The 27,169-nt window shown below is 45.6% G+C and overlaps 1 protein-coding gene across 5 annotated transcripts in view; it reads left to right on the plus strand.

Moving 5' to 3' along the window:
* Positions 1 to 15,014, plus strand: part of fgfr2 (fibroblast growth factor receptor 2) — a 34,080-nt gene extending 19,066 nt beyond the window's left edge. For 2 of the 5 annotated variants that reach the window (XM_053874234.1, XM_053874238.1), the window contains 12 exons: positions 102 to 292; positions 1,103 to 1,247; positions 2,348 to 2,547; positions 3,006 to 3,145; positions 5,648 to 5,769; positions 6,378 to 6,488; positions 7,018 to 7,208; positions 7,452 to 7,574; positions 8,569 to 8,639; positions 11,595 to 11,732; positions 11,921 to 12,026; positions 14,342 to 15,014. In XM_053874234.1, the coding sequence (XP_053730209.1) occupies positions 102 to 292; positions 1,103 to 1,247; positions 2,348 to 2,547; positions 3,006 to 3,145; positions 5,648 to 5,769; positions 6,378 to 6,488; positions 7,018 to 7,208; positions 7,452 to 7,574; positions 8,569 to 8,639; positions 11,595 to 11,732; positions 11,921 to 12,026; positions 14,342 to 14,506 (1,703 nt within the window). In that variant the 3' untranslated portion in view covers positions 14,507 to 15,014. Of the gene's footprint in view, positions 1 to 101; positions 293 to 467; positions 607 to 1,102; positions 1,248 to 2,347; positions 2,548 to 3,005; positions 3,146 to 5,647; positions 5,770 to 6,377; positions 6,489 to 7,017; positions 7,209 to 7,451; positions 7,575 to 8,568; positions 8,640 to 11,594; positions 11,733 to 11,920; positions 12,027 to 14,341 lie in introns of all 5 variants that reach the window. The other 3 variants (XM_053874236.1, XM_053874237.1, XM_053874235.1) reach the window with 3 other exon arrangements.
* Positions 15,015 to 27,169: the final 12,155 nt, after the last annotated feature.

Consider the following 27,169-nt stretch of genomic DNA (forward strand, 5'->3'; position numbering starts at 1 on the left):
CCACAACTTTTACGTGTCTGGAGTGTCATAGGTTTTTTCGTGAGGGAGAAAAGGGAGAGGAGTTCTATCTTCTCAATGAGACTTCACTTCTCTCCGAACAGAGCGATCCCCACATCGGCCCATTCTGCAGGCCGGTCTGCCGGCCAACACCACCGTCTATGTCGGCGAGGACGCCCGCTTCGTCTGCAAAGTCTACAGCGACGCCCAACCTCACATCCAGTGGCTGAAGCACATCACTCAAAACGGGAGCCGCTATGGCCCCGATGGTCACCCGTACGTCCGGGTTCTGAAGGTACGCGACTGCCTTTTCCCGCTCAAGCTTGATGCTCACTCCTCCCTAGGTCCAGTTCTCCTCCCAGGTCTCCCTCATTTCTGCTAAGGAGCTGATGCTCATGTTTCCTTCCTCGCCCACGGCCCGATGGTCGCAGTAGCCTGGAGTGTGATGTGATTGTTTATGTGGATTTCAGCGGTCAGGCATTAACAGCTCAGACGTGGAGATGCTCACGCTCACCAACGTGACGGAGGATGATGCTGGGGAGTATATCTGTCAAGTCTCCAATTATATAGGCGAGGCCAGCCAGTCGGGCTGGCTGACTGTCATCCCAGGTAACCTCCAGACCTGACCGTCACTTGTGTGGTTTCCTGGGCTGCATCCCCGACCCCCTGTGGTGTGGCGACTCTGGTCTTTTGGTGGTCCTGGATCCTTCTCTCCCCTTCCCTGTTTAGCAGAGCCTTGTGTAGCCATGGAAGCTCCGGTGGGACCCACACCTGCTTTGTCGAGCGTGTGGTGTCAACATGAGGTGCTCTCCATGTTGTCTGTGTGCGTTGGATCTTCTATGAGGACCTGTTGGTGACGGGAACCTTGTATTCATTTCCACGTGTTGGGGGATATTCCTGTGTCTTCTTTCCTCACCCACGTCTTTCCTCTAGAAGAAGCTGGAAGATGGACGGCGTTTCTTTTTTTTTCTTGGTGATACGGGTCTCATTTTGTCTCTCTCCTCTCCCTCTATCTTTCCCGCTCAATCTCTGTGACTCCCACTTCCTGCCTCTTATCTTCTACCCTCCTCCTTCTTTCCCACCTCCTCTTCCTCACTTCCTCCAGACCGCCGGTGTTAACACCACAGATAAGGAGATAGAAGTTCTCTACTTGCCCAATGTAACATTTGAAGATGCTGGGGAGTATACGTGCTTGGCGGGTAATTCTATTGGGATCTCCTATCACACTGCTTGGTTGACGGTGCTTCCAGGTATATACACTCTTAACCTGTCCTCTGTTTCCCCTTCTGCTTTCAGCATCATTTAAAATGTCTGGATTATGTGTTTTCGGTTACATCTGCGGCAGACAAGTCCTCCCTTCGGAGTCTGGAATATTAGATTACAGCGATTAGCCCGCACGGTCAAGCGCCATGCTAATGTAACCCAAGAAAAAGGCGGCGTATATTGCGTTTTATCATCTTAATTGGAAAGGCGCTGAAAGCTCGGAGCTGATAACAGAGTCGTATGCAGACGACTTATTATTATACCGAGACGGAAGTCGAACTCCCAGAGCAGCTCGAGTGTCGCCAGACTCAGAAAGGGGGGAAATATTTGCCTTCGAAGTTCTCCTTTCTTTTGTTACGTCTTTCCCAACTTTTGGAAACATATTTGTCTTTGCATGCATGTTAGAACTACATTCTACATTGACATAACTTTCCTGGCTTTTTATAACTGATATTTAATCGGCAAATCTTTATTTCACATTGAGATGAAGATGAAATGTTTCGACAGTTATTGAGGTCAGGCAACTGTTTTTATCAGCTAATTGATTTTGGCTTTGTACATTATTTTGTCCAAAAATGAATGACCAGAAATTATGCAAACTAAATATATAGCAGATAGTTCCATGTAAATTTCTTGGAAACTCACAGTATGAACAAAATAATTATTTATTTTTTGCTGAATTCTGATGTTTATTTTGTTGTTTAAATATTTCCCTTCAATATTAATTTGAAAACCCATCATTTCCCTTTTTTATCTCTAATAAATCACATGTCAATAAAAAAAATGAATTAAATTGTATAATCATATTTACCACAATTTATTCACCACTATTTTTATCAGCTTCTACCCTCATCTTATGGAAAATATTGTCACAAAATTTTATGTTTTGGATTTTTTTTAACTGCATGATCAATGTCTTTCTTTTGTCCTGCTTTACATCAGTTCATTCTAGAAGTTGAAATTCTTTACACACTAGCTAAATGAAAAACTTTATTAACCCCATTAACTGAGGTCAGGAGACATAGCTGTCCACAGTAGCATGTTCTCACGAATCCTCTGTAACACGTCTGTCTCTTATGTTCCTCAGCGTCGGAGAAAAACGTTCAGCCACTTCCTCCAGATTACGTAGAAATCGCCATCTACTGTGCGGGCGTCTTCCTGATCGCCTGCATGGTGGGAATCGTGGTGGTCTGCCGCATGAGGAACACGGCCAAGAAGCCCGATTTCGGAGGCCAACCTGCTGTCCACAAACTGAGCAAACAGATCCCCCTGCGCCGCCAGGTAACAGAAAGTAGATAAAGAGTTCTAAAGGCATCTAACACCCAGAGAGGAGTAGGACACAACACAACATGAAACTTCACATCAAACCTTCACTTGGACGCCAATAACTGATGTATTACTGTGTGGAGAGACAAGCCCCTCGTCTCCTTTAGAGTCAGTGGTGCATGCAGAAAAACTGTTTTGCGACAAGTCAAACAATCCACCTCATGTAGAAGGCATGTGTTCGTGAGCGAGTTCAGACTTCTGCCTGAAGCTGTTGCGATATTTGTGTGTGTTTGCTTTGAGCCCCAAGAAAATGGTTCAGACAGACTGATGCCTGTATGAAGGTAAGCGGCCGTGGACTCTGAGGATTTACACCATGACTCATCTCTCATGTACATTCTGACTCCTCTTTGATGCCTCAGAGCTTTATTTGACCCTTGAACTGTGGCGGCCATGATCAGCGGATGTCTCTCTCCGTGCAGGTGTCGGCGGACTCGAGCTCCTCCATGAATTCTAGCACGCCGCTCGTCCGCATCACCACGCGGCGGAGTTCTGCGCACGACGATCCGATTCCGGAATACGATCTTCCCGAGGATCCTCGCTGGGAGTTTTCCAGAGACAGGTGAGAGTTGCTTCTGAGTGGTGGAGACTACTCAGCGAATTCATGCGTAAAAACAAAGACCCCAGACTCATTACTCGTGATGCTCTCAACCCAAACCTACAATCAAAACCCATTTAACAGCCATTACAGCAGTGAGTTCAGTTGAAATGATCTTGTTTAAGTGCTCATTGGTTAAGTGGCGACGCTTTTATTCACGACACAGTTGACACGGAATCAAACTGCAGAGGGTCAATCTTCATTGATACTCTCAGTCAAACTTTTTTACCATTGATACGAATGAGAAAAACAAGCTGGAGGCGAAGGTAACCTCTCACCAGATTTGGAAAAACCTTGGTGGCACCACAACTCCTGGAAGGTGGCTTCCAGGGAGATCGACATCTGGGCCTCTGTACCTCGGCTGCTGCCCCCACGACCTCAGTATTCAAAATAGCCAACTCTTTTTGTAAAGGGATACATCGAAACACGCTGGTAACAATCGAGACATACCTTGAATCACTCCCTGTTTTTATTGTTTTGGAAGGTGTGTCTGAGCCTGTTCAGGTCAAGAATTTTCAGCATCACAGGTGAATCACAAGTGTCACCACATGATGAAGTGACTATAGGATGAAAAAAACAACAAACGCCTGATGTTGCTCACTAGCTGCTAATGCTACAGGAGCTCTGCATGTGAGGTGAAACTTGCTCAGGTCAGGTGAGGAACATTTCGATCAGTCTGACAACTTAGTTAAACCTCTCATTTTGGCCCATTAGCGCTAATAGCTTTGTTCAAACTGCCGAGCCGTTTATCTCCTACGAACAGGGGAGACAATTTATTCTTGAAAATGAGTGTCATCATTAGGCTTGGCCCCTGAGATGAACGATCGTCTGTCAATGTTGGTTATCGCTCCAAATTTAAGCAGTTGTCTCTTCATGCCGATGCTGCCGGCGATGAAGAATAATTCGGTGGGGATGGAAGCTGGTAGTTGCAGAAGAAGCTCCTGAGGTGGGACTTACTCGAGCAAGCGGTGATGGAATGTTTGTCTGTCGCTTGGATTTGGAGGGAAAATGCAGATGTCTTAAGATGAACGTCAACATTTTCTATGATCATGAATGTGTCTGTTGCTGATGTCTGAGGGAGCAGAACCTGACGTAACGTGATACGGCGTGCGCACGCGGAATGGCATTCTGACGAAAAGTTTGATTTTAACGATAGACACGCCAGAGGGGGTGTTTCGCCTGGCGAGAATAAATCGCACAACACCGACTCCACACTTGTCATGCCAGCGCCCGAGGGAGTTATTTGGGGTTTTTCGAACGCTAAGGAATGCTAACGTTTGCGGTTTGCGCCGGGGAAAAATAACATCGATTATGTGAGGCTGGGCGGACAGAATGGTGGCCTTTGAGTTCAGGGAACAGATAGGGGATTGTGTTACTGCGGCCGGGCGCCTGCCTCGGGCCGCGGCCCTCACGGCGCGCTGCGAGAGTGTTTACATAGCCAGGACGCTGAACCTGAGGGGTGGAACCAACACCTGTCAATCTGAAGGGAAAACAAAACAAGACTCTGCTGTGCAGTGCGGAGAGCAGGAGCCATGGAAGGGCTCAGGTGAGGGGGACTTATTCATTGTTTTAAATGGCTGTAAACTCAAAAAAATGCAAGAACTTGATGTTTGATCATAAATAAATAAATAAATCACAGACTGTGTTCAATTGTGGTTGAACATATACAGGACTTTGAAGCGGATTTCTGCTGGAGAAACGCAAGAATCCAGTCTTCTGCTTTGGTATCACTCAAGTGTCCAATTTACAGCAGACAGATCGAGCAGCAGTTAAATCAGTGATAGCTCAGCCGCCGCGCCAACTTCCATCTGTCACAGGCGAATGTGTCCGGGCTAAGCTAAGCCCTGTGTAATGACTTGTAAAGAGTGTATATCGGTACATGCCAGGGCAGGGTAAACAGTTTAGAAGCGAGTGTCTCTGTCTGGCTTTATCTGGTGATTATCGCTGCCTTCTTCTCTACTGCCTTGGCACGAGCCGCTCTCACTGCGCCAATAAAGCTCTCACTCACACACACAATCAGATGGAAGCGGGGTGAGCGAGCGAGTGAGTGAAAGACACTCGCCCTGGTTGTCATGCTTATGCTTATATACATACTGCATATATATATATATATATATATATTTTAGTGGTGGGACTTCAACAGTTTGCTCTCCAGACAACAGGGAACCTTTGTAAGTGCAGGAGTTCATGGTCCACTGATCACACTGATGCACAAGTCACGCCGCAGCTAGGATGATAACAACAACAACAAACATGGAGGAATCCCTGAACAAAAGCAAACAAAAGCATCTGTTTGCTTTTGTTCTGGGAGTTTTTTTTCGCTACACAATATATATATATATATACACATATAGATAGATAGATAGATATAGATATATACGCTCTTACAGTGAGTGGATGGAAGCCATCAGTCTGAGGTTTGTGCTTCCGCAGTTGATCTAAGTTTCCCTGTGTGTGTGGCTGCAGGTTGACCCTGGGCAAGCCCCTCGGCGAAGGCTGCTTCGGCCAGGTTGTCATGGCGGAAGCCCTCGGCATCGACAAGGACAAACCCAAGGAGGCTGTGACCGTTGCTGTCAAGATGTTAAAAGGTAAGCCTAAAATCTGAACTCCGGGAGAAGGTGTACGACACACGAGCGCCCTGTGTCTGTGAGAACATTCTATGTTGCTGATTTATGCTCCGGTGCGAGTTCACTGGAGGGCGATGTGGAGCCTGTGGCGCCTTTTATTATTCATTATTGGTGGTCGCTGAGTGACACCTAGGAGGAGGCGGGTTGGCTAGGTGAGGGTAAAGGGGCGGTCACATACCTGACCCCCGGAGCAGCAGCTGGCTGGAGCTCACAAAGAAGCGAGTCACACAAGCTTTTATTAATGAAAAAGCTACGAGGGGTGGGGGTCAGCGGCGTCAATAGAAAACTGCTCTTTACTTCAGGTCAGGTAATGGTGCGTTGGAATGCAGGCCGTGTCTTCCTGACGGTGTGGATGTCAGCAGCCAGTGAACAAGATAATGAATCCTGATTCAGCCTCTTAATTCATCCTCAAAGAGCGTCTCTGTAGTCTGAACGAGGATCCTCGCCGAAACCTTAGCCCGCACCGTCTGCGCGACGTCCTCAATCGAAGTTATTAAACGGGGGCGACCTTTGCTCGACCGCACCTGTTTGAGGTTTTCATTCACCACCACAACCATTCGTGCTTTCAGACGACGCCACCGAGAAGGATCTGTCTGACCTGGTGTCAGAGATGGAGATGATGAAGATGATCGGTAAACATAAGAACATCATCAATCTCTTGGGGGCCTGCACACAAGATGGTGAGTAGCCGCTCCTTTCGTCCAATAAATGGGAATCACTTGGCAACACAGCGGACACCAAGATATTGCAGTGTTTTTCAATGCACGCATTTAACCAGGTTGCTGGATTAAGTCTGGTACATTATACAAGTAACATCCGACTCACGACCTGCTCGACTTACGTCCACCCGTACTATGACCACAGCCAGCAGATGTTTTTTTTCAATTTCAATTCAATGTCTGGCACCGCAGCACGTAGCAGCCCGGCAACGTGTACGACAGTTACGTCAGCACAGTCTCCCAGCACCTTACTCTCACACAGAGATCTACCACTACAGTAGCACCGATAAGCCTCGCGTCAGCTATTTTGAATGACATTCAACTTTCGTCTCATCCAACGTAGGACCGGTTGGTCGGAACTGATCCCGGTCGGAAGTCGCGGATGTTACTTGTAATAGAATTTATCATTGTATAGTTTGAGTTCAGAAATCTGATGAAGTACCAAGAAGCTCTGAATTTGGGATTTGATCGGGACTTCTCTCTGGTCCAGGTCCTCTGTATGTGATCGTGGAGTACGCCTCTAAAGGAAACCTCCGGGAGTACCTCAGAGCCCGCCGGCCGCCCGGCATGGAGTACTCCTACGACATCGCCCGTGTCTCTGATGAACAGCTGACTTTCAAAGACTTGGTCTCATGCACTTACCAGGTGGCACGGGGGATGGAGTACCTGGCGTCGCAGAAGGTAAGACACCAGCTCTCTGGCTTCTGGAATGCCTCACACTCGTCCTTGCACACGCGCATGCTCCCCCGTATGTAGCGAGGAATGCAAAGAATCCCAACTCATCCAGACATGTCGATGGTGGCGTCATGCTGTTGAGTCTAGCTGCACCTGAGTGCCGACCGCCTCGCTCTTGATTTATTAATACAATGCGGTAACTGTGTTGTTCTCTTCCTCCCCTCCTCCTTCTCACTCTCTCCATCCCAGTGCATACACAGAGACCTGGCCGCGAGGAACGTCCTGGTCACAGAAAGCAACTTCATGAAGATAGCTGACTTCGGCTTGGCCCGCGACGTCCACAACATTGACTACTACAAAAAGACGACCAATGTGAGTCATCCACCTGAAGACAATGGCCGTGAAGGTGTTACTGAGCCTCAGAGATTCGTCCTCCCTCTCCCTGGTTTCTGGGTTCTTCGTCGCCCCGGCTGGTGTCTTGGCAGAAGCCGCGGGTTCCCAGGCCGTCAGTGAATGTTGCGCTGCTTAGCACTTCCTCATTTATTCGGAGACTCTTTGACAGTTCAGTCGGAGAGACAGACAGACAGCCAGAGAGGAGCATTTTAAACATAACTGACATCTCCATGGTGGCGCAGTGGTGTGCCGTTTTGTTTCCCACCACAGATCCACGTTCCTCATTTCGCATGCATGCTTGCCCTTTCATTACATGCACAATCATGCTGAGAGCTCGCTGACAACAACAACAATGTGCGGCGATGCTGGGAGTAATGATGATTAGCACAATGACAGTGGCGACAATGGCGATCACTTTAAATGAATCGGGACAGAGCGGCCATTGTTACCGCGACATGTGTTACATCCTTGTTTCTCCCTGTTTAATCCAGAAAACTTCACTGGTGGAATCGGCCTGAGATACACCACATTTTTGTGTATCAAAAGTACTTCCAATGGAACTATCCCAAGTGAAGGAATTGTCATTGAAAAGTATACATAGAGTTAAATGAATTACAGCGACATGATGACATCACATGAAAAGTCTAAAGATGAAATAGAAGGAGAGACGTGATGTAACTGAAAGGCAAGACCAAGAGGAGCCTCAGAGTGACGCATCCTTACTTCCCTGCCAGTCTGTTAGTGGCACCGAGAGATAAACTCGGTCTGATCCGTGGCCACTTTATCAGCCTTAACTACGTAAATGTTCCTCAGGGGAATCCTCCCAGATGGTCGCTTTATTCTGCAGACTGGTTTCACTTATTGGCCCGTCCTGGAGTAATGAAATCTCCTGCAGTGAACTAATGCAAAGATGCTGATCAGGTGTTTCTGGGCTGCAGAAGTGATTGAACCTGTTACCTCTGTGTGTCCGCAGGGTCGTCTCCCGGTGAAATGGATGGCTCCGGAGGCGCTTTTCGACCGGGTCTACACGCACCAGAGTGATGTGTGAGTAACAGAGGATCTGTTAACCTGCAGTTTCTGTGTAGTTGATCAAAGTCGATCGATGGTGCGGGTGGGGCTCGAGTTTGAGGCGGCTGTCCACATTCATTTGCACACGCAGATGACTAGTGAAGCTGACAGAACATGCAGATTTCATTGAACTGTCAGTCACACCTCAGGCGGGACGAGTCGAGAGGCAGTTTTCCAGACATGCCTTCTATAAGAGGCCTAGGATTCTAAACACTAGGATACTCTAAACACTAAACTGGCTACCATTTCAACATTACTATCTCACAGCCTGCATTATTAACTTCATTCATTTTGCTTAAAAATATGTAGCTATTGCGGTTGTTTTTTTCTTATTTTCTCAGTCATAATAAGCCATCAAAAAACAGAAAAACGCTGTTTCAACCGGGAGTGAAGTCCATCAGAATGTTGCACTGAGTAACGTCCGCTGAATAAATCAGAGCTATAATGGTGATAACATATGCTAATGTGAGTTCATTTAATATTCAGCGGGTCAGAGTACATTTGTGTCGGGAAGCAGTCGATGGATGGCGGCGAATAATCAGATGCTTTTTCATTAGTGCTGCAGACAGTGACGCCGCCGCACTAAACTTTTCTTCGTCTTCGTCCGCTGTGTCGGTGCATAAAGAGCAAGGTGTTGTGGTGCGCTGCTGGCGAGTGTCGGGTGGGGAGGTGAGGGGGGGTTTCGGGGTCCGGTGCTGACCAGTCTCTGGCAAAAACTGTGGATTTCACGCTAGACTTGTAGCCAATGCCGTGTTACTAATCTGAGCAGCTTCAAAGAGCTGTGGAAGGAGCCCACCAGCACCGCCTCCCTCACCCATTCAACGTCTTGCTCCTCCGTCCCGGCTAAGAAGCCGCCTCTCCTTTTTGGGCCTCCGCACATGTCAGAGCCCAGCAACGTCTGAGCCCCCGCTCCACCTTCATTCCAACGTGAAGCTGATCGTCTTGAAGCCGATTGATGATCAAACCCCCTCCCTTCCACCGTTCTCACTTTCATTCATCTGGTATGTGGCTGTCCAGGAGTGGTGGGTTCTAAAAACAGAACAAAGGCGAAGAGTGGCTGTGTTTTCGGCGTTTGACTCTCATGTGCTCTGACAGCCTTGTTTGAAGTCTCCGCTCCAGACACCGGCAGCAGAAAGTGTATGTAGCAATTAGATAAATGCCGAGCAGCCTGAACCTTGGGAGAGGAGGTTTTGTCCGTGTGTACACTACAACATCGCGCTCATCCAGTTAAGCACTGGGACGGAGAATCTCTGCGAGCTTGCCCTTCATGTCTCCTCTGCCAATCGATAACAAGTACCAGTCTGCAGGACACTAATTATGTTCCGTCACACTTTTACTAATTGGCTTTTTTCTTTCAAATAGTCTATGAAATGAAAGGGGGAGTGAGGCGGCAGAGAGGTGCGCAGTCCCCAGCCGTAAACACGGGCGATCCGTACATGACGTCAGACTGGATGAATACATGAATTCCAATGGGGAAGGCATTACTTTTGAAAGATGGGTCGGAGCTGGAGGAACACGTGTTCTGGCACGGAGCTGCTGCCGTAAATCTTTCAAACTTCATGTTCGGTATCTGGCAGCCATGTTCTTCTCAGTCATACATGTTATGTATGCAGGAGTCCGTGCTGTGATTCATTGTTACCCTCTTTGGATCAGGACCAAGCATTTGAGTCAACATGTTTTGAGCTGGCTGATCCAATCCTTTCGTTTATAGAAGGAGGATTTCACACAACAAAATGAAACGAGACGCCGAATGTGTCAGTGCTTTAAAACAGATAAACTAGACATAAACATTGTAGAGCATGAACAATCGCGACATGCTAAAAGCCAGAGTCAAAGATGGTGTTTCAGGGGGGAGATTTAGAAACAGGATGCGGGGAGGATCCGATGATGCACAGTGCATGGTCCTTTTGCCGTGAAGTGGTGAAGTCCACTGACTTCAAAAGCATTTAAATAGATGGCAATGGCGATGAGCTCAGTGGGTCGTGGTAGCATTCTTACACTACAATTCAACCATCTTTTCTGTGTCCGCATGCAGTGGTATATCTGAGAGAGCCCCGACATTGGACACACCGTTTTGTGATGTTGGAATATACGCAGTCATCTGCATAGCAATGGCATGAAAATGGCCTAAAAGCTGGACCCTCGGGAGGCGAACACAGGGAAGTCTTCTGAGGTCCAAGGTTAGAACCTTGTGGATCTCCACAAGAGAAGGGCACTCCGGATCATGTGGGGTTCCTAACATGAGCAGAAAAACTGACATCGAACTGCAACCTGCAGAATGATCAACAAGGACTCTAACATGACTCTGATCAAGTCTTGGGACAAAGTAAGCTCAAAGCCAAGGGACAAAAAAGATCGTCTCCACTGGTCAGCACCTAATAAAACTGCACCAAAAACCTTCTCCTCACTGGCTGTACATATGCAAGGAATGTTTCTTCCGATGTTTGTTGATCTGTCACTTGACTTGGTGTCCAGTTGACTGGAAAACATAAACATGCCAGAGCGGGGTCAGATGTCGGGTCATTCAACGTGACCCTTGACATGTTTGTTTGGCGGGTCATGGCTGGCTACAGCTGGACAACGACGCGGACGACAAGGTGGTTACAAAGTACCACGGAAAGAAGAGATGAGTGCGTAAAGAAGGAAACCAGATGAGGAACTGATAAACCCTCGGGCCCCCGGTGGCTGAGATGGAGATGGTTAATGGCCAGGAAGTAGCTTGGATGCTCTGGGTGGTCTCGTGTTTGTGCTGGTGTGGTGTCACCAGACAATGCCAGGCTGTGCGACTGTCCAGCTGGGCACAAAAGCCCTCATTGAGGTCTGGGCCAGAATGGCACTGGGAGCCGGGATGTGTCACCGCACGGCAGAAAGAAGACATTGACACCAAACACTCCCGATGGTATTTAAATGATGTGCGTCGTGTCTTCACAGCTGGTCGTTTGGGGTGCTGATGTGGGAGATCTTCACCCTCGGGGGCTCCCCTTACCCCGGCATTCCAGTTGAGGAGCTCTTCAAATTGCTGAAAGAGGGCCATCGCATGGACAAACCTGGCAACTGCACCAATGAACTGTAAGAATCTCATCCTCACATCCCGCACGACTTTTTCAAGAGATACACGACATACTTTCATGGGCGAAAGGTCCCGGTGAGGTGTTTGAGATCAGCCGAAGTCCATCAAAAATGTAGACAAAGAAGCTGAGCGTTTGATGTGCAGATTCTTTCAGCCCTGTGAATAATGAATCCACCGTTGACTCCAGGTACATGATGATGAAGGACTGCTGGCACGCCATCTCATCTCAGAGGCCAACGTTCAAGCAGCTGGTGGAGGATCTGGATCGCATTCTCACGCTCAGCACCAACGAGGTGAGTCCTCATAAGAGTGGAGCTCCAAAAACGTTTTACATTTGGAGCTACATTGCTCTTCAGTATGTGACCCGACCACTCAGCCGAGGCTCCTGTCGACTACCTGCCTCCTCTTCAGCCAACTCAAAAATAGATCCACGCTACTGTTACAAGCCTCAAGAGGTCATAACGCTGATGACTCAGAACAATTGGCGCCACTTTGTTATGAGTCAGGACAACACCGACATTGTCCCTCTGCTGCTGTTAAATCGGTTTCCAGACATGACTTTCCTGCGCCTCTACTGGTGTTGTTCTCGTAGATTCACACATTCTTTTCGACATGAAATCTATAGCCAACGTGACGTGTTTTGACCCGAGCTAAGCGGCTCTCTCGCCAGAGCGTGCGGCGTTGGAGCCACATTGCTTAGCCCGAAGGAAATGGCCGAACTGTTTGACGGCAGCCCAACATGGCCGCTGTGGACCCGTACAATTTCCCAATCATCCCAAATATGCCTCGGCCTGTGAAAAACCCTCCTGTCTTTTGCGATCTCCGTGCAGCGTTTTGAAAAGAGGCCGTCGATGAAAAGCTGTCAGCTCTGGTTCTGGAGGGTCGTGAATTCAGGCCAAAAAAACCCCAACGTTTCAGTTTGAACTTTTGAAATGTAATAAAGCACTTTTTTTTTTTCAAGCCTCCTCCCCCCAAAGTTTCTCTCTGCCCCAAACCGCTGGCAGATGTGGAGGTCTTTAGTAATGTGAGCTCCAGTGTGTGGAGCTGGGAAAATGAACCCAAAAAGTGTTCCTGCTCGGAGAGGAGGGGCGACATCACCGCAACATTTTCTCATCTATATCCTCAAGCAAATTAATAACAGGATGTCGGGGCCTGGCGTGCCAGTGTGAGCAGTCAAAAAGGCACGAGTCATATCTGCTCCACGCCAGATTCTTGACTTGTTTTGTCAGAGACTTTGAAGCCTCAAGATCAGCTCCAGCGGAACATGTCTAGTGACAGTTCGAGGCCGAGCAATTATATTGTAGTTACATGATAATGACTCTTCAGTTTTCAATTATTTTGTTTGTTTTTAAGTTTGTTTTCATTTATCACTTCTTCCAATTCTGAGTTTTTAATGTTTTATATATATGTTTTATATAATATGTAGTTATTTTCCTTCTATTTAGAATTATATTTTCTCTGTTTTTCTTCTATAATGTAATAGTTTTAAGCCGATTTTTTTGACCATATTAAGGAGTGTTTCATTGTTCACATTTACTTCTCCATGATAAAATGTGTTTTTTTTATGTATATATCGTACTATTGGAATTTTAAGAGACCATTTAGTAGTATTTCGTCTTTGATATTAGTAAGTCATTCGTATTTCAAAGTGGGAAGTGTGTTCAAACCCAAAGGAATGAGATTGTTGCAGTGAAAATGAAGAACAATGGCAATGTCAACAGGAAAGTGAAGGCTAAGGAGATGACAAAGACTGGATATTGAAGGAGCTGTAGTATCAGAGCATAGGACCGAATCAATGATCGATTGACCTGAGTTCAGGGCAGAGAGAGCGATGCAGACAGCTGTGCGTCAGAAAGAAGTGGCTGCTGTAAAGAAGGATATGAGTCAGCTCATAAAGGATGGACAGATACAAGGTCTATATACAGGAGAACATGAGCATGATCATGAAGCAAGAAACAGAGATCAACAGGTGGGGAAAGTCGGCTTCAGGAGAGGCTGAAACTGCAAATTATGGATGTGGAAGGGAACGTGGACCTGCAGAATATGCAGGAGTTCAACTATGAATCAGGATGGAAACGAAAAAGCTGAATTTCTGGTTTTCTCAGATCAGAACATACGTCCTTGAGAATTAATGAAAAATATGAACAAAGATTTTCTGGGCTTCAGTATGACAAGATAATTTTTTTTATTTTGCATTTATTTTATTGCACTGAAAACCTCTGCAACTAGTGCAAAACAATTCTGCATTCAACAACCAGAGTAAGTTTTGAGAGTCCTGATGCGTGTGTCAGCGGCTGTCTGGTCACGCTCTTCTCCGTCCTCTCAACGCTGCGCCCGCCACGTCCAGCGGTTACTTTACGAGCTATTATGACTGCAAATATTTTCCCTTAGTATCCAGTTTTGAGGTTATTATTTTGCGGCGCTTCATAAATTCTTGCAGCGTGCTTTGCTGCGGTTCAGATAAACATCATGACGAAGGTGATACTCCGCTCCTCTATCTCTGTGGAAATTCCCGACTCCGGCTCTATATTTATGTTCTCCCGTTCCCGCTTTGACAGTTCTTTCCATCACCCCGTGTAAATGATCTCACCCTCTCTGTCTCTCGCAGGAGTATCTGGACCTGTGCGCTCCGGCCGAGCAGTATTCCCCGAGCTTCCCGGACACGCGGAGCTCCTGCTCCTCCGGCGACGACTCCGTGTTTTCCCACGACCCGCTGCCAGACGAGCCCTGTCTCCCTAAATATCAGCACATCAATGGAAACGTCAAAACATGAGCCCCCTCTTCTTTTGCTGACCCGAACTTAACCCCTCCCCGAACACCAGCCCTCCCTCTGGCTCCTCGCGGACTCGCGGACGGCGCTGATGTCGTCACTCAGACTGCCCTACATTAGGTCTTAAGGAAATATTTGGGACGGTAAGAAACTGCCTGAAGAAAACGGACGCCCTCAGGAGACCCCCGCGACCTCTCATGTTTATGCCACAGAGACAGGCATCTTTTTTGGAGATCACGTTCCATTCATTGGCATTCCGAGACTGCTCTGTACTCCAGGAGGAATGCACGGACCGAAATGAACTTTTTTAATAAAACAAGGATGAAAAATAGGAACAAGGACTAACAGAGGAATAGAAGGAGGGCGCCTAGACTCTCCTCTTTATTTTGTAATATTTCTCTTGTCTTGTTAGACCTTACCTTTCTCAAATATTCTGGAGGTCAAGTCGATGTATAGTGCTGGTATATTTGTAAATATATTCAAATATGTATAAATATATATTATATATTTACAGTGAAATATTTTTTTGTATGGACTTAACACTTGTCATTTCCGAGGTCTGATAACTGGTGTCCGATATTTCCGTTCACACGCACATTCACTAGATGGAACACTCGGAGGCGGCGTCCACACGACTTCCTTTAAGATGCGACGCTGCTACAAACGGACAGTAGCAAGCATTTTTCACTTCGTAGCTCGGAAAAGTTTGTGGCAAAATGTTTGTATAGGATTGTAACAACCCGTCAAATCAGTGAGGCACTATCAGGTGTGAGTGTGTGTGTCTGTGTACGTGGATGGTATGTGTGTGTTCATCCTTCTGTTTGCTACAGTGTGCTTCTTTGTGTGTCACTGTGTAAGGAGTGTGTATGTCAGTATGAGTTTGTGAGGTTGCATCTGCAGCTACGTGAAATTCGATTTCTCTGTGTGCATCCGTGAGTTAGTTTACATGTTTGTGTCTCAGTGTTTTGTTTGTGTGTCAGTGTGACAGTGCAGGGTCCAGCAAGTCAGATGATGTAAACGTTGCAACAATCCTACAGTCTATAAATGAATATCTAGTTTTGTTTTGATTCAAAAAACAACATAAAACTGTAGTCGTGTGGACGCAGCCTCACTCTCACTCAGCACGTTAAGTTATTGACTCTTTTTTTTTTGTTTTGAATTGAATATTTTCCCAAAAATACACCAGGACATGATTGAAAGTACGAGGAAAGCTACGGTCATTCACGTGAAACAAATGTTCTAGTTTTGTAATTTTATATTTGAATGTGAATATTAAGTTAATTCTTTGAACTTGTACATTTATAGACAGATAATCTCGTTTTTTATCTAGAAGAATTTCTACCCAGCGAGTTAACACTTTAGGAGATGATTTCTGGATATTTATAATGAATGAATAAATGCTTGGAATAGCACTCTAGTCATCCATCATCTTTTTAGACTTAACTCCAAATTTGAAGTTTGAAAGAGATCTCGTTTCTACCGGACCAACTTTAATATGTTTTTGCGAGTGTTGATGCCACATTTGCAAATAAAGCAGCAGGAAAATACTTTGTTGTGCTGGTGATTCTGGTGACGCTTTTCTCTGGATGTGCTTCCTTCTCTGAAGAGACCAGTGACATGTTGAGTGGATTCAGTTCCATGCAGGGATGAGGGGCAACTCTCAGCCCAAAGCAGCGGACAAATGGAGTTCAGTTGGTATTGTTCCAGTTTCTATGGGTCTTTCTTCCTCTTCTACTACTACTACTATCATTGTTATTACTGTGGTGTTCTCAACTCCACAACCTGACTCCTGGTCATAATTCTTCCTCTGGGTCCTGTGATCCAGTTGGAACCGGAGGAACTATTGTGACCTGTGTTCATCACAGATTAATATACAGTATATTGCTTCACTTTTGTCACATATTAAAAGTACATTTTGTACTCATGAAATATTATATATGAGCAACAGATGACACATTTTCTCCGATTGGCTGATTCCAGTTGCGCTATCGCCAAAACAGGAAATAGCCGAATATCTGCTGAACAGGAAGTAGCCGGGGCCAAGCTTGCAAGGACGGAAAAAGCATTTTTCATGTCAAAAAAAATGTTCCGTGGTTCATTCATCTCTGTTTCGATCAATACAGAATTTTCCGCAGTGACAGATAAAAATAATAACCTGCACCATTCAGCCAATCAGATCCTCCGATTGCAGTTTATTTGCATTTATATAAATGTTCCTTGTGGTGCAAATCGCTTATACATTTTTGCATAATATAATGTAACATTGTTATAATATCATACATTAAATTGTATTATAATAATTTATTACCGCAATCCGTGAATGTGTTGACATTGCTGAGTGACACTGGTTTTGGTTGTAGCATATAAAATTGTAATAGGTTGATCATTATATTCGGGTCGCGGGGACCAGAGACACTACGACAGAGGTGGGCAAAGTGGGGCCCGGGGGCCATATGTGGCCCGATGCCTGTAAATTCGTGGCCCTTTTGACGTCTGACTAAAACTATAATTGATATGTTGTAATTTTCCTGCCTTTTTTGTTCTTTCTCTGTTAGTCACCATCACCACTTCAGCAGTAAATATAGCATGTTCTTGTTTAAAAACTATATGTTTCTTCTTTTCATTTGCCCTTTAGTGGCATGGCATTTTGAGTGGTTTTTTTTTTTTTGTTCCTCAAAATACATAGGAATATTGGAGGAATACTGAAGGAATATTGAAAAAATATATATATTTTTTTAATTGCCTTTTTACTGATTTATATTAAAATTAAATGTATACAAAATGAAATATTTCATTATGTTTCCTGGGATATTTACTCTTCTTATTATCCTTACATACTTTTTTTTTTTTTTTTACATTTATTTTGTCCTTGTTCCTTAAGTAAATATTTTGGATATTTTCCCGTCATGTTTTGGAGTCCTCGCTGTCTTTCTTTTGATGATGGCCGACTCACAACAGTTACAGTTGCCCACCTCTGCACTACGATGTGCTGTCACCATCTCACCTGCATCCAGATGGAACTCCAGGTGGAACTAATACTGTGATCTGTCCCTGACAACGTTTCCGGTTGTGTTACTAACAGTCAGATAAACGCTGACAGTCGCAGAACCTGAGGTAATAACCTTTATGTTCCAGATCCTTGCATGAGAAACATGGAGGATCAGCAGTATCACTACGTGTCTCTGGGTGAATCGACTGTGTTTTTCGTAATAATCGGCCATTTCTGTGGGCTGAAATGCCGAGCTCAGCACGAAGTGAGCCATTGAATTTAAGGTCACTTTGCTAATGAACACGGATCTGGTCGGGCGGGAGAGCGGCGGCTGCACCCGCTTGGATCAGACAAAGTATCTGATGAGCCGATTGATTCACTTGGTTGTCTTATCAGAGAAGATTTAATCCACCAGAGTGAGCGGCTGGAGGCTCCTGTGTGTGTGAGGGAAGAGGCTTCTGAGAAGTCAAGACTGAACAGATGTGGCCATAGCGTTACGACCACAAGCGTTCTTGTTGGGTGATCCTGGACCGCAGCAGCCCATGGTAGGAAAAAAAGCAGCCAACCGACAAGCGGGTCATGGGCGACTTCACGCTTCAGCGTGTGGTCCGGTGTAACACAAGAGCTACTGTGGCTCAAACTGCTGACACTTCTGATCCGGATACAAAGCCATCAGGACAGATGGTACATTTATTGTGTCGTATCCTCAAACAGGACAGGATGTCCATGTTGTGTGAGCGCCAACTATACGGATTCCGAGAACCAGAGCGAGACTGTAGAGCAGAGCTAGTAAAAGGACAGTGCGTAGTCATAAAAATATAATAAAAAAAAATCCAAAGAAAAACATAATTGCAATAAATGATCAAAATTCAACCCTATGCTACCTCAGTACTCAGTACATCAGGAGGAATACAAATGACTTACAAATACAAATACAAATAAATTTTCCTCTGAAAATGTGACATAACTCCAGTGCGACTTGTTTTTTTTTTCTTCACGATGCATTGAGTCGTCCGACTATAAGTCCTTAGCGACCTAGCAAGTCTGAAAAATACTGCTATCAAATGTCAAACATGAGCTGAGCCAGAAGGCATGACACCATTTTCTAATCACTTTCACGCCTCGCTTTGTTTGTGAGTCATGATTAAAAGAAAATTAAAGAAATACAATGAGTCATTCAATCCTCTGAGACGGTGATAAACTTCGTCCAAGAGCTTTAAAGATGTTCTCAGGTTTGCAACAGAAACATACTGCTGGATATTTAAAAAAAAAGGAAAATAGCGACGCTACACTGATGCACATTAATGTGATCAAAGTAAACAAAAATTTGAAAGTCTGAAAAAAAAGTTTACATTTTCACTTATTTTGACAGAAGAAATGCACGTGAAGTGTCGCAAAAAAATGAAATCAGATTAGTTTATGACTAGAAACCCCAAACTGTTTGGCTGGACAGGACCATGAGGCCGGTGCATTTAAAGGAAGCATGACTGATGTGGGAAATGAGGGAATCAGAGGTGCTCCTTTATGATGTTGGATCTTCATTCAGGGACTCTATAGCAGTGTTACCTTCACGTGACAAGTCTGTAATTCGCTGTCAATCATTTCATCACTTTGTTGAGACAGCTGGTTTGTACTGTCTTCTCCTCTTTGTGACCAACATCCTGATATTTCTGTCACGAACATCTTCAACGTGCTACTGAACTGTTCCTTTATATCACTTGCCCTTTATGTTCTGAAATGACGCAGAAGTTGCTCCAAGAGGATCAATAAAGTCTTATGAGGACAACCTCTCCTGCGTGTGGCAGCTGTTGACTCACAGAGAAAGACTTGTGATTTAGCTGTATTCTGGTTCTAGCTGGTTCTATATGTGTGACCCATCAAAACAATAGATAAGTCGTAGAATTTCAGTCAATTTGGAAAGGGGAAAAAAGGGGAAGATGCGGGTTCAGTAGTGAACATGAAGTTCTGTAACATAGATGTGGTTCCCTCGCTCACAAGTCTGGACTCCCCCCACTCAGACAAGCTTGGCGACGGACGTGCCCCTTCACGTCTCCGGAACCTGAAAAGGGCTCGGAGGGAAACATCAGTCTGAAAACATTCCTGTTTTTCCATAGAATGAGAAGAAGAAAAGATGCAGCAGCCCTGGAGGATTGAAGGAGGATTGGAAAGAAAGGGTGGCGGGATAAACCACGACACCGTACACCCTCATTATTGGGGGAGGATCGGAGAGAAAGACAGCCGGATATCCACACTAGCTGTTGCACACTTTATCGGAATGACTGTGTATTGTGCTTTAGGCTGATGGAACACATGCGAACACAAGACAAGAGGGAACCTCCTCCATCTATCAAAGACTGATTCAGGACAAGTCAAGTTCTTCCACTTCACAGTTGCTTTGACTCCACCAAAGTTCTTCTTGGTTTCCACCCTGCGCTCTGATGGTGTTTCCACCATGAGAAGCGAAACTTTCTCATTAATCTGGTAAACAGCGGCCCTCAGGAGCCCATAATCACTTTTTCATTTTGAGCGATTTCTCCTTAATGCTCAGAAGATTAACCCGCTGACCCTCAAATATTAGCTCGAGGGTGACGGGAAGTTGCCCAGGGTTATCAAAAGACCTCTCAGGAGTAAATCTAAAGTGCGAGCATTAATATGCAAGTGAGGCGCCCAGCTCCAGGATCAAGGAGCACCATCTGGCAGCGGGGCTCCGGGGTACTCTGACATTTTGGTGGTAAAATTGATGATTGGATTTGTTGTTTCTTCCTGCCCTTCCTAGTCCTCCTCTGCGTCCTTGGTCCAAGTCCGGTCCTCCCCTGCTAAGCCATCTGGTGGGCCTGGTGTGTTTGCACAGATCTTGGTCCTTTGGAATGTCAACATGAGTCTTTGTGTGGAGCTGGAGAGGCCTACATCTACAGGAGATAAGAGGCGGGGAAGGAGGGGTTCGTCTGGTCAGGCTGGTGTTGACAAAAACTCTACTTCACACTTCACTACAGAGAACTATGTGCTTTTTTTAGTTAGACACTAGACAAGGGAGTCTAGATCCACCATAACATATAGCATTACCACATGGATGACTCCATTCAAGAGTGAGTAATTTAGTTTTAGTCACTGGTATAGACACAGCTAGAAGCCTACACCAACTGTTCTGGTGAAATACCGAGGTATTACCACCTCACCAGAGCGGAGTGGCCCGACTCACCTCTGTCCTCTCTGAATGTCAAAGGGCTTCTAAAGTAAGGGGGCTTCCATACGATGGACTCTGTCTTAGATCAAAGTTGGTTTGGCTCAAAAATCGGAGGAAAAAATTTTTTCGTGACTTTCGTGAGGTGATTTCTCCAGCAAAACTAAGACTGACCAGGTGGTCAAAATGCAGGATGATAGGGCTGAAGACAAATATCTGCTGCTATTAAATAAAGTCTAAATAAAGATGAAATAGTCCAGTGTGGCAAGAAAACATCTCCACAGAAGACACTATTGAATTAAGGTTAACAGTGTGATCAACAGCGTTTTTTTTCACTGAACGATGGATACAGTTTTGGCTGGTGTCTACATCTTTGTTAGTCGCTCTCAAACAGCAGTTCTGCTCATATAGCCCCCAACAGGCTGGAGTCAGCTCTGAAAAAAAATCGGACACAGTCGTGTTGGAAGAGGCGTAACGTAGCACAGCAGGGGGTCAATTGAACTTGGGCCCAAATGTGTAGATTTCATTTCCGAATGTGCGTGAAAAGACATACAGTCAACAGAGGAGAATCAGCGGAACATAAAAAAAAAGAAGGAAAATCAAAATAATACAATGAAAGACAGACGGTGTACATGCTTCTGCCGTGTGGTGCCTGTGGATCTAAACAGAAGATTGAAGATTAGGAATTATTTTTTCTTTGTTGTTGTTGTTCAATTTACAGGAAAGCAACAGTGGAAAGTGAAAGAGTACTGTACTGTTGTACTCAACATGTGTTGTCAGAACAGTAGTCTTTTTATGTGCAGGTGATGATTTAGTTTTTCATTCAACATCTTACTGCAGTAAATCCCAGCTAGCAAATCTGCTGCTGTATGCAAAGACTAACCAAATAGTTTTTGCGCAACTGACCCGGCTACTAGTTTTCAGTTGTTGTGGCACAAAAAAAGTGAAAATAAGTTTGTTTTTTTTTTTTATTTCAGATAACAAGGTCACACTGCAGACATGCGGCGGCTGTGCTGCTGGGAAACTGGGACAAGTTTGAACGAAACCTGAGCAGAAATCCAAATTGCAAAATGACACAAAACAACCTTGCTTTGTTCTTCCTAACCAACCACGGACCGCAGCTGAAGATTTAAGGTTTGTAACTGTAACCTTCTTCAACCTCTTCGCATTGCAACGCAGAAAATCAATGGTTCACCGCCCGGTCACTGAGAAGGAGGGGTCCACTTGTGTTTGATTTAGCACTCGCAAGGCACCAAGTCTGCGTCGGCGCGGATGGATTTACTAGCTGAGTGTGTGTGTTTACGCGCGATGCTTTGTCCCCCAGTTGTGTCTGAGCGGCGAGAGGTTCCACGTCCAGTGAGTTCATGTGTTGACTTTGGTGCGTCTGAAAGTCTGAGGTAACATCTCAGGCAACACAGTCAGCGCCGGATGAATCTAAATTGTTTAGATGAAGACAACCCCGCCATTAGAGGGGCCAGATGACAAGAGCAAACATCTCACAGCGCTGGAGTTCAACACGCTGCACACTAACGTAAACACAAACTACTCGCTCTCACTAAAGCGTTGCTCTTCATGGACGTTTTAACTGCTTTGGGTGTGTTTCATAAAGCAGCTTACTCATAGTGTTCCCTGTTGAGTTGTGCCAACCAAAACTCCATAACCAGGCAGTCAACGCCAGCCCCTCCGGGCTTGTCTTAAAGTGATGATGTCACCAGAGACATCGAAAAGCTGTTGCGAAGCCAGACAAGTTTTGCTAATGCACTGGAAAACAACTTCAAGATCATTGGATCTAATTCCTTCACAGAGGGGCGGCTTATCGCTCAGCACTCTGGTGGCGCCTCGGAGCAACACAGTTGGAGTCTATGTGTTGTATATCTCCGGCAGGAGGGACAGAAGCAGGCGGACTTCTCTGACCTGCGTGTCAGGAGGCAGACGGAGCGGGACAGTTTGCCACTGCTGCACTCTTACTGTCCTGAGTAAACACAGACCAGGCCAATAAAAGACTCTTGTAAAAAAGAAAAACAGTGCCCGTAAATGATGTTTAATTGGAACTGTGCAGGAGGGCGGTTGGTCTGTGCTGACTCTCAGGAGGCCAAACAAATGGGTGGTGGAGGGGGGGGGGATCAGGAGCAGGAAGTGGAACCTGGGATTTATTGAAACTGGAATGAAGGAAAAAGTGAGAGTTTGGCTTTGAGTCGGTGGAGTTCTGCTGAGACCTCGGGAAGGTTGGTGAATGTCCTCAGTCACTGCAGAATTGAGGGAGACAACGGCTCGGGAGGCCGCGTCACTCACACTTTTGTCAGCGGGGATTTCAAAAGAAACTATTTTCAGGGTTTGAAAGAGAGTCTCACACTGTTCAAAGAGAAACTTCCCAAGAATACATGCATATCACTTATGAGTTCTGACCTTGTTATGTTTCATGAAGGACACTGACACTGACGTTATGTTTGTGCCAATATCTGTGGTTTTCAATCTCATTTCAGGGGCTGTCTGGACCCCTGCGGTCTAGACAGCTCGATATTTGATTAAAAACCTAAACCATGCACACACTAAGCTAAAGTGGCTCCAACCCGGCTGATGGAAAAAATACGCCCCTTTCTTGTCCAAGAACCACTCGCCTACTTTCCCATTCTTCACTGTATTCCCATCCACCGGCGTTTTGGGGAGTTTCCACGTTATCGGTTGTCATCCATAATCTTTACTTAAGGAAAAGTCCCTGTCTCTGGGATCATCAGAGGTGCAGAGTTTCTTTTGCCGCATGATATTTTTTAGGTGCGAACATTCTTGAGGAAGATAAATCATCATCTCCACATAAGTTTGGCAGCATTCTTCCTGCTCAGTTTAGTGACCACAACAATGGAACTCAGTTTACTTCATGTGAAACCAACCTTCCTGCAGTTGAGCCAAGTCAACCTGAGGCTAATGCTCCACGACAGAGGACGTGCTCAATGCTCCTCAGACCTCTTTGGGTTTATGAACAACCAACAACAGGTTCACTCAGAGCACCATAGTGCTGTATGTGATGCAGCAGGGTGTGTGCTGAAGGATGTCGATGGCCCGTTTTGGAACCACCCCCCACAGTTTTTGAGAACAAATATGTTAGTGAAAATGTCTATGAATGAAAACAGGGGACTCAACTCTATCTACAGCAGAGGTGAGAAATTGAACTTCCTAAGAGGCCAGGTTGTTGGGTTGTCAAACCCAAAGAGAGGAGGGTGAGAGAAAATTGAAAATAAAAATCAAGTGGTGACATCATGTGTGAATGTCAAATTACACTTTAAAAACGCACAGAAAATGTTGGCTTGTCGTGTTTTATTTAATTTCAACCACATTCCATATAAAGCTTCTCAATGTGCCTCATACATTTCAAAATCTACTTTTAATTCTGATGTATTTTGTGGGACAACGGAAAAGACAAACAAGTAATAAAAATAATAAAAAATGAGAAAGTTATGTTTCAGTTGCATCATAATGAACACAAGACAAAAAAATGACAAAAGTTTTATAGATTTACTCTGACTTCAGGAGGGCCACATAAATACAGCTAAAGGGCCGTATTTGGCCCACGGGCCGCATTTTACCCTGGTCTGAGCTGGAGCTAAGGACCTTCCCAACAGCAGACTTTCCCAAAATTCAAACAACGGATTTGCACTTGAATGAAACAGAATTAAACAGAATGAAACTGAAAATAACTGAATTTGTCTGTTTCGGTTGGTGTCGATAAACAGGTCCTGAGCTGAACAGAAACTAAAAACCAACTCTAAAGCAAGGTGTCAGCAACTCTTCCACAAACAACGTCATATTTACTCTAGCTAAACACTCCCCACCAGGTCAGCACGTCCCCTGTCACAAAGGCTGGCGACTGTTTTCACCATCGAAATGATGGACGATCGCCTCCACAATAGCTCGGTGACATGTGGACTATAAATCTCCGCGGGATTATTCACCCAGCAGACACTCCTCCTCTTTTCACCTGCATCACTCTTCCCCACCAACAAGAGCACCACTGTTCCCCTGAATACCAACAACGCTCATTTCTATTCACCCCCTTCTTCTCAATTTGTCAATTTCAAATATGCTTTCAAGGTTTGGTGGGTTCCCTACATCCACCCCACACTCCCCTCGCTCCGTCCCACCCCTGACTCCAAAAACGGCTCGGCTGATTGTGGGCTGCTGAAAGTTTAGGGGCAGGTACAGAGACATGCCTCTCTCTGTATCATTCTGCGCGGTAAGCAGGTCATTAAATAAAAGTGTTCAGTGAGTGACGTGCCTCTATACCTGCCTGTCGGCTCAGGAGCAACAAGAGGCCGCTCTGTCCTGCCCAGGCAGGACGGGATAATTACAACCGCTGACTTAATCACTTACCACAAAGCCCTTCAGTGCTGCGGCTTCTTGCCTCCCTGCGCTTCCTTCGCGATATCTAGTCGGCCTGCTGTAGGGAAGCATTCCTGCATTATAAATTGTTTTCTCACACAGACAGCCGTCCATGTCGTTCCTACATGCACAATGAGGGTCTTATAGTTCAGAGCGCCAGAGGCTCTGACTCAGACACTTGAAGAGGGTAGGTTCACTTGCAGGTTAGCGTTTATCTCCTATACATCTGCCATCATTTTTCATCATTTTCTCCAAAGGATTTGTCAAGTGGGAGAGTCTACTGCGGCAAGACTCGTCCTGCCTGCTGAATACGGAACACGTAAACGCTCCTTCTGCTTAGGGGTTAAGCAGGGGCCTAGGATTGTTTCGTACCGTTCTACTCTCACCTGCAGTCGACTCCCAGATTTTAATACGGTTCTTTAAGTTCGGGCTGAGATCTGCTCTTCCAAAGTTTTACTGGTGCTATTCTCACCAACCTGGTCTGTGTAAAGGATCAGTCCAGGATGTACAGGGGGACCAGTGAAGAGTGCTGTCACCAAGGGTCACTCGAGAAGAGAAAAACTGGGGTACACACATAAGGATCTACTACATCTTCAACATGAACCTGAGCTCCATCATCTCCACGAACAAAAGCGGTCCAGTTGCTTGCAGACATTCTTGGGTGATCACACCTGATCTAGAGTACAAGAAACATTGTAAAAACTGGAAAACACAAGTTGAAAGTCAATGGGAAGATGGTGGACTGGTGGTGGGTGGTTTTAAAAGAAAAATCCCCTAAAAATTCCTGATAACTAAACAGAAACACAGCCGCTGCTAGTGGAAAGAGAGTAAAAGTCGTGCCAAAGTAGTCGCTCCAGCAACTGTAAGAACGGACCAGGTAAGGACGGCAGCAGATGGGAGGAAGATGTAGACCTCAGGATTCGAAGCTCATGGTTTTAACCGTTATCAAATCGATGAATATCCACAGATCCCCCTTTGTTTCTTTGAGTCTGCAACACTGTCCATGGCCATGGTTCAATTGGGAGAAGTCGGCTCGCCCCACACACCAAGATTTTTCTATGTAAATATGGAACATGTTTAACATTTACGACTGTCACTTCAACCGTTTTAGGAGCCATTGCTTTTGGTTTAAATGCAGCCAGTTATAAACCATTGCTAAAACACAAACACAAATGGATTCCTCTTCAAATGAGAACATTTTCGTCCAGCCTTCTACATTGCTACTCATTTGTTAGGCAAGAAATAGTGATAATGATGATTTAAGCCCATAAATAACCAGGTGGCAGGTGAACTTGCATGGTGAGGCATTATAAACAGAGGCAAATGAAACGAGAACCTCCCATTTAAGGCACACGTCCAGTGATCACCTCCAACACTTGAGCTATCACACACAAACTAAGGGCCACTACTAAGCCACGGGGACATGAGTGGAGTATCCAGTCATCTTCTTCAGTCCAGACAGGCCATGTCCAAGTCAAAACCTGCTACCTGCATAATGTCCCCCATGGATTCAGGAGTCCCATAGTGCACTGCCACAGTCACAGCTTTTACAGCTGATGATGTTATATAGATGTTGACGGACAGAAACATATTTCTGGCACAGTTGAGCATGGAGAGGCTATGGACCAGGCGGTGAAGCAGACACCCTAAAAAAAGAGCTCTGGACTTGTTTTCAAAAAGGCCTCGAGGCTTTAGTCTGTCAGAGGTTGTGGTTCTAGGCCAGCAGCCAGGCCTTCAGACCCTCTTGATGGCAGAGACTAAACCACCATCTGGACTGACAGGCCCTTCCTGGACCGCTCGGCCAGGCTGAGACGCACCGCAGAGGGCTGCACAAATAAACCAGTGCTGCTCTGCTGAAATTCATCTGCTTGAAAGTCTGAGGTGTTTTATAGAGGAGGGCGGTGAGCTCACTGCGAGCAGAAAAGCTGGACACCTCGAAGTGGCCGTGCGCAATGATGATGGACTGAAGATCACATTTGAATCATCCATTGAGATGAGGCTTGAAAAGTGAATAAACAGATGAGTCACGACCGTTAACACAGATTTATTGTGTTTACAGAGTGGCCGGTGCCCACTTCAGCACATGCGAGGGGGAGCGATTAGAACCGGGCCGGGTGCTGAA

This window comes from Synchiropus splendidus, chromosome 9 (assembly GCF_027744825.2).
Source record: "Synchiropus splendidus isolate RoL2022-P1 chromosome 9, RoL_Sspl_1.0, whole genome shotgun sequence".
In the NCBI taxonomy this organism is placed as follows: Eukaryota; Metazoa; Chordata; class Actinopteri; order Syngnathiformes; family Callionymidae; genus Synchiropus; species Synchiropus splendidus.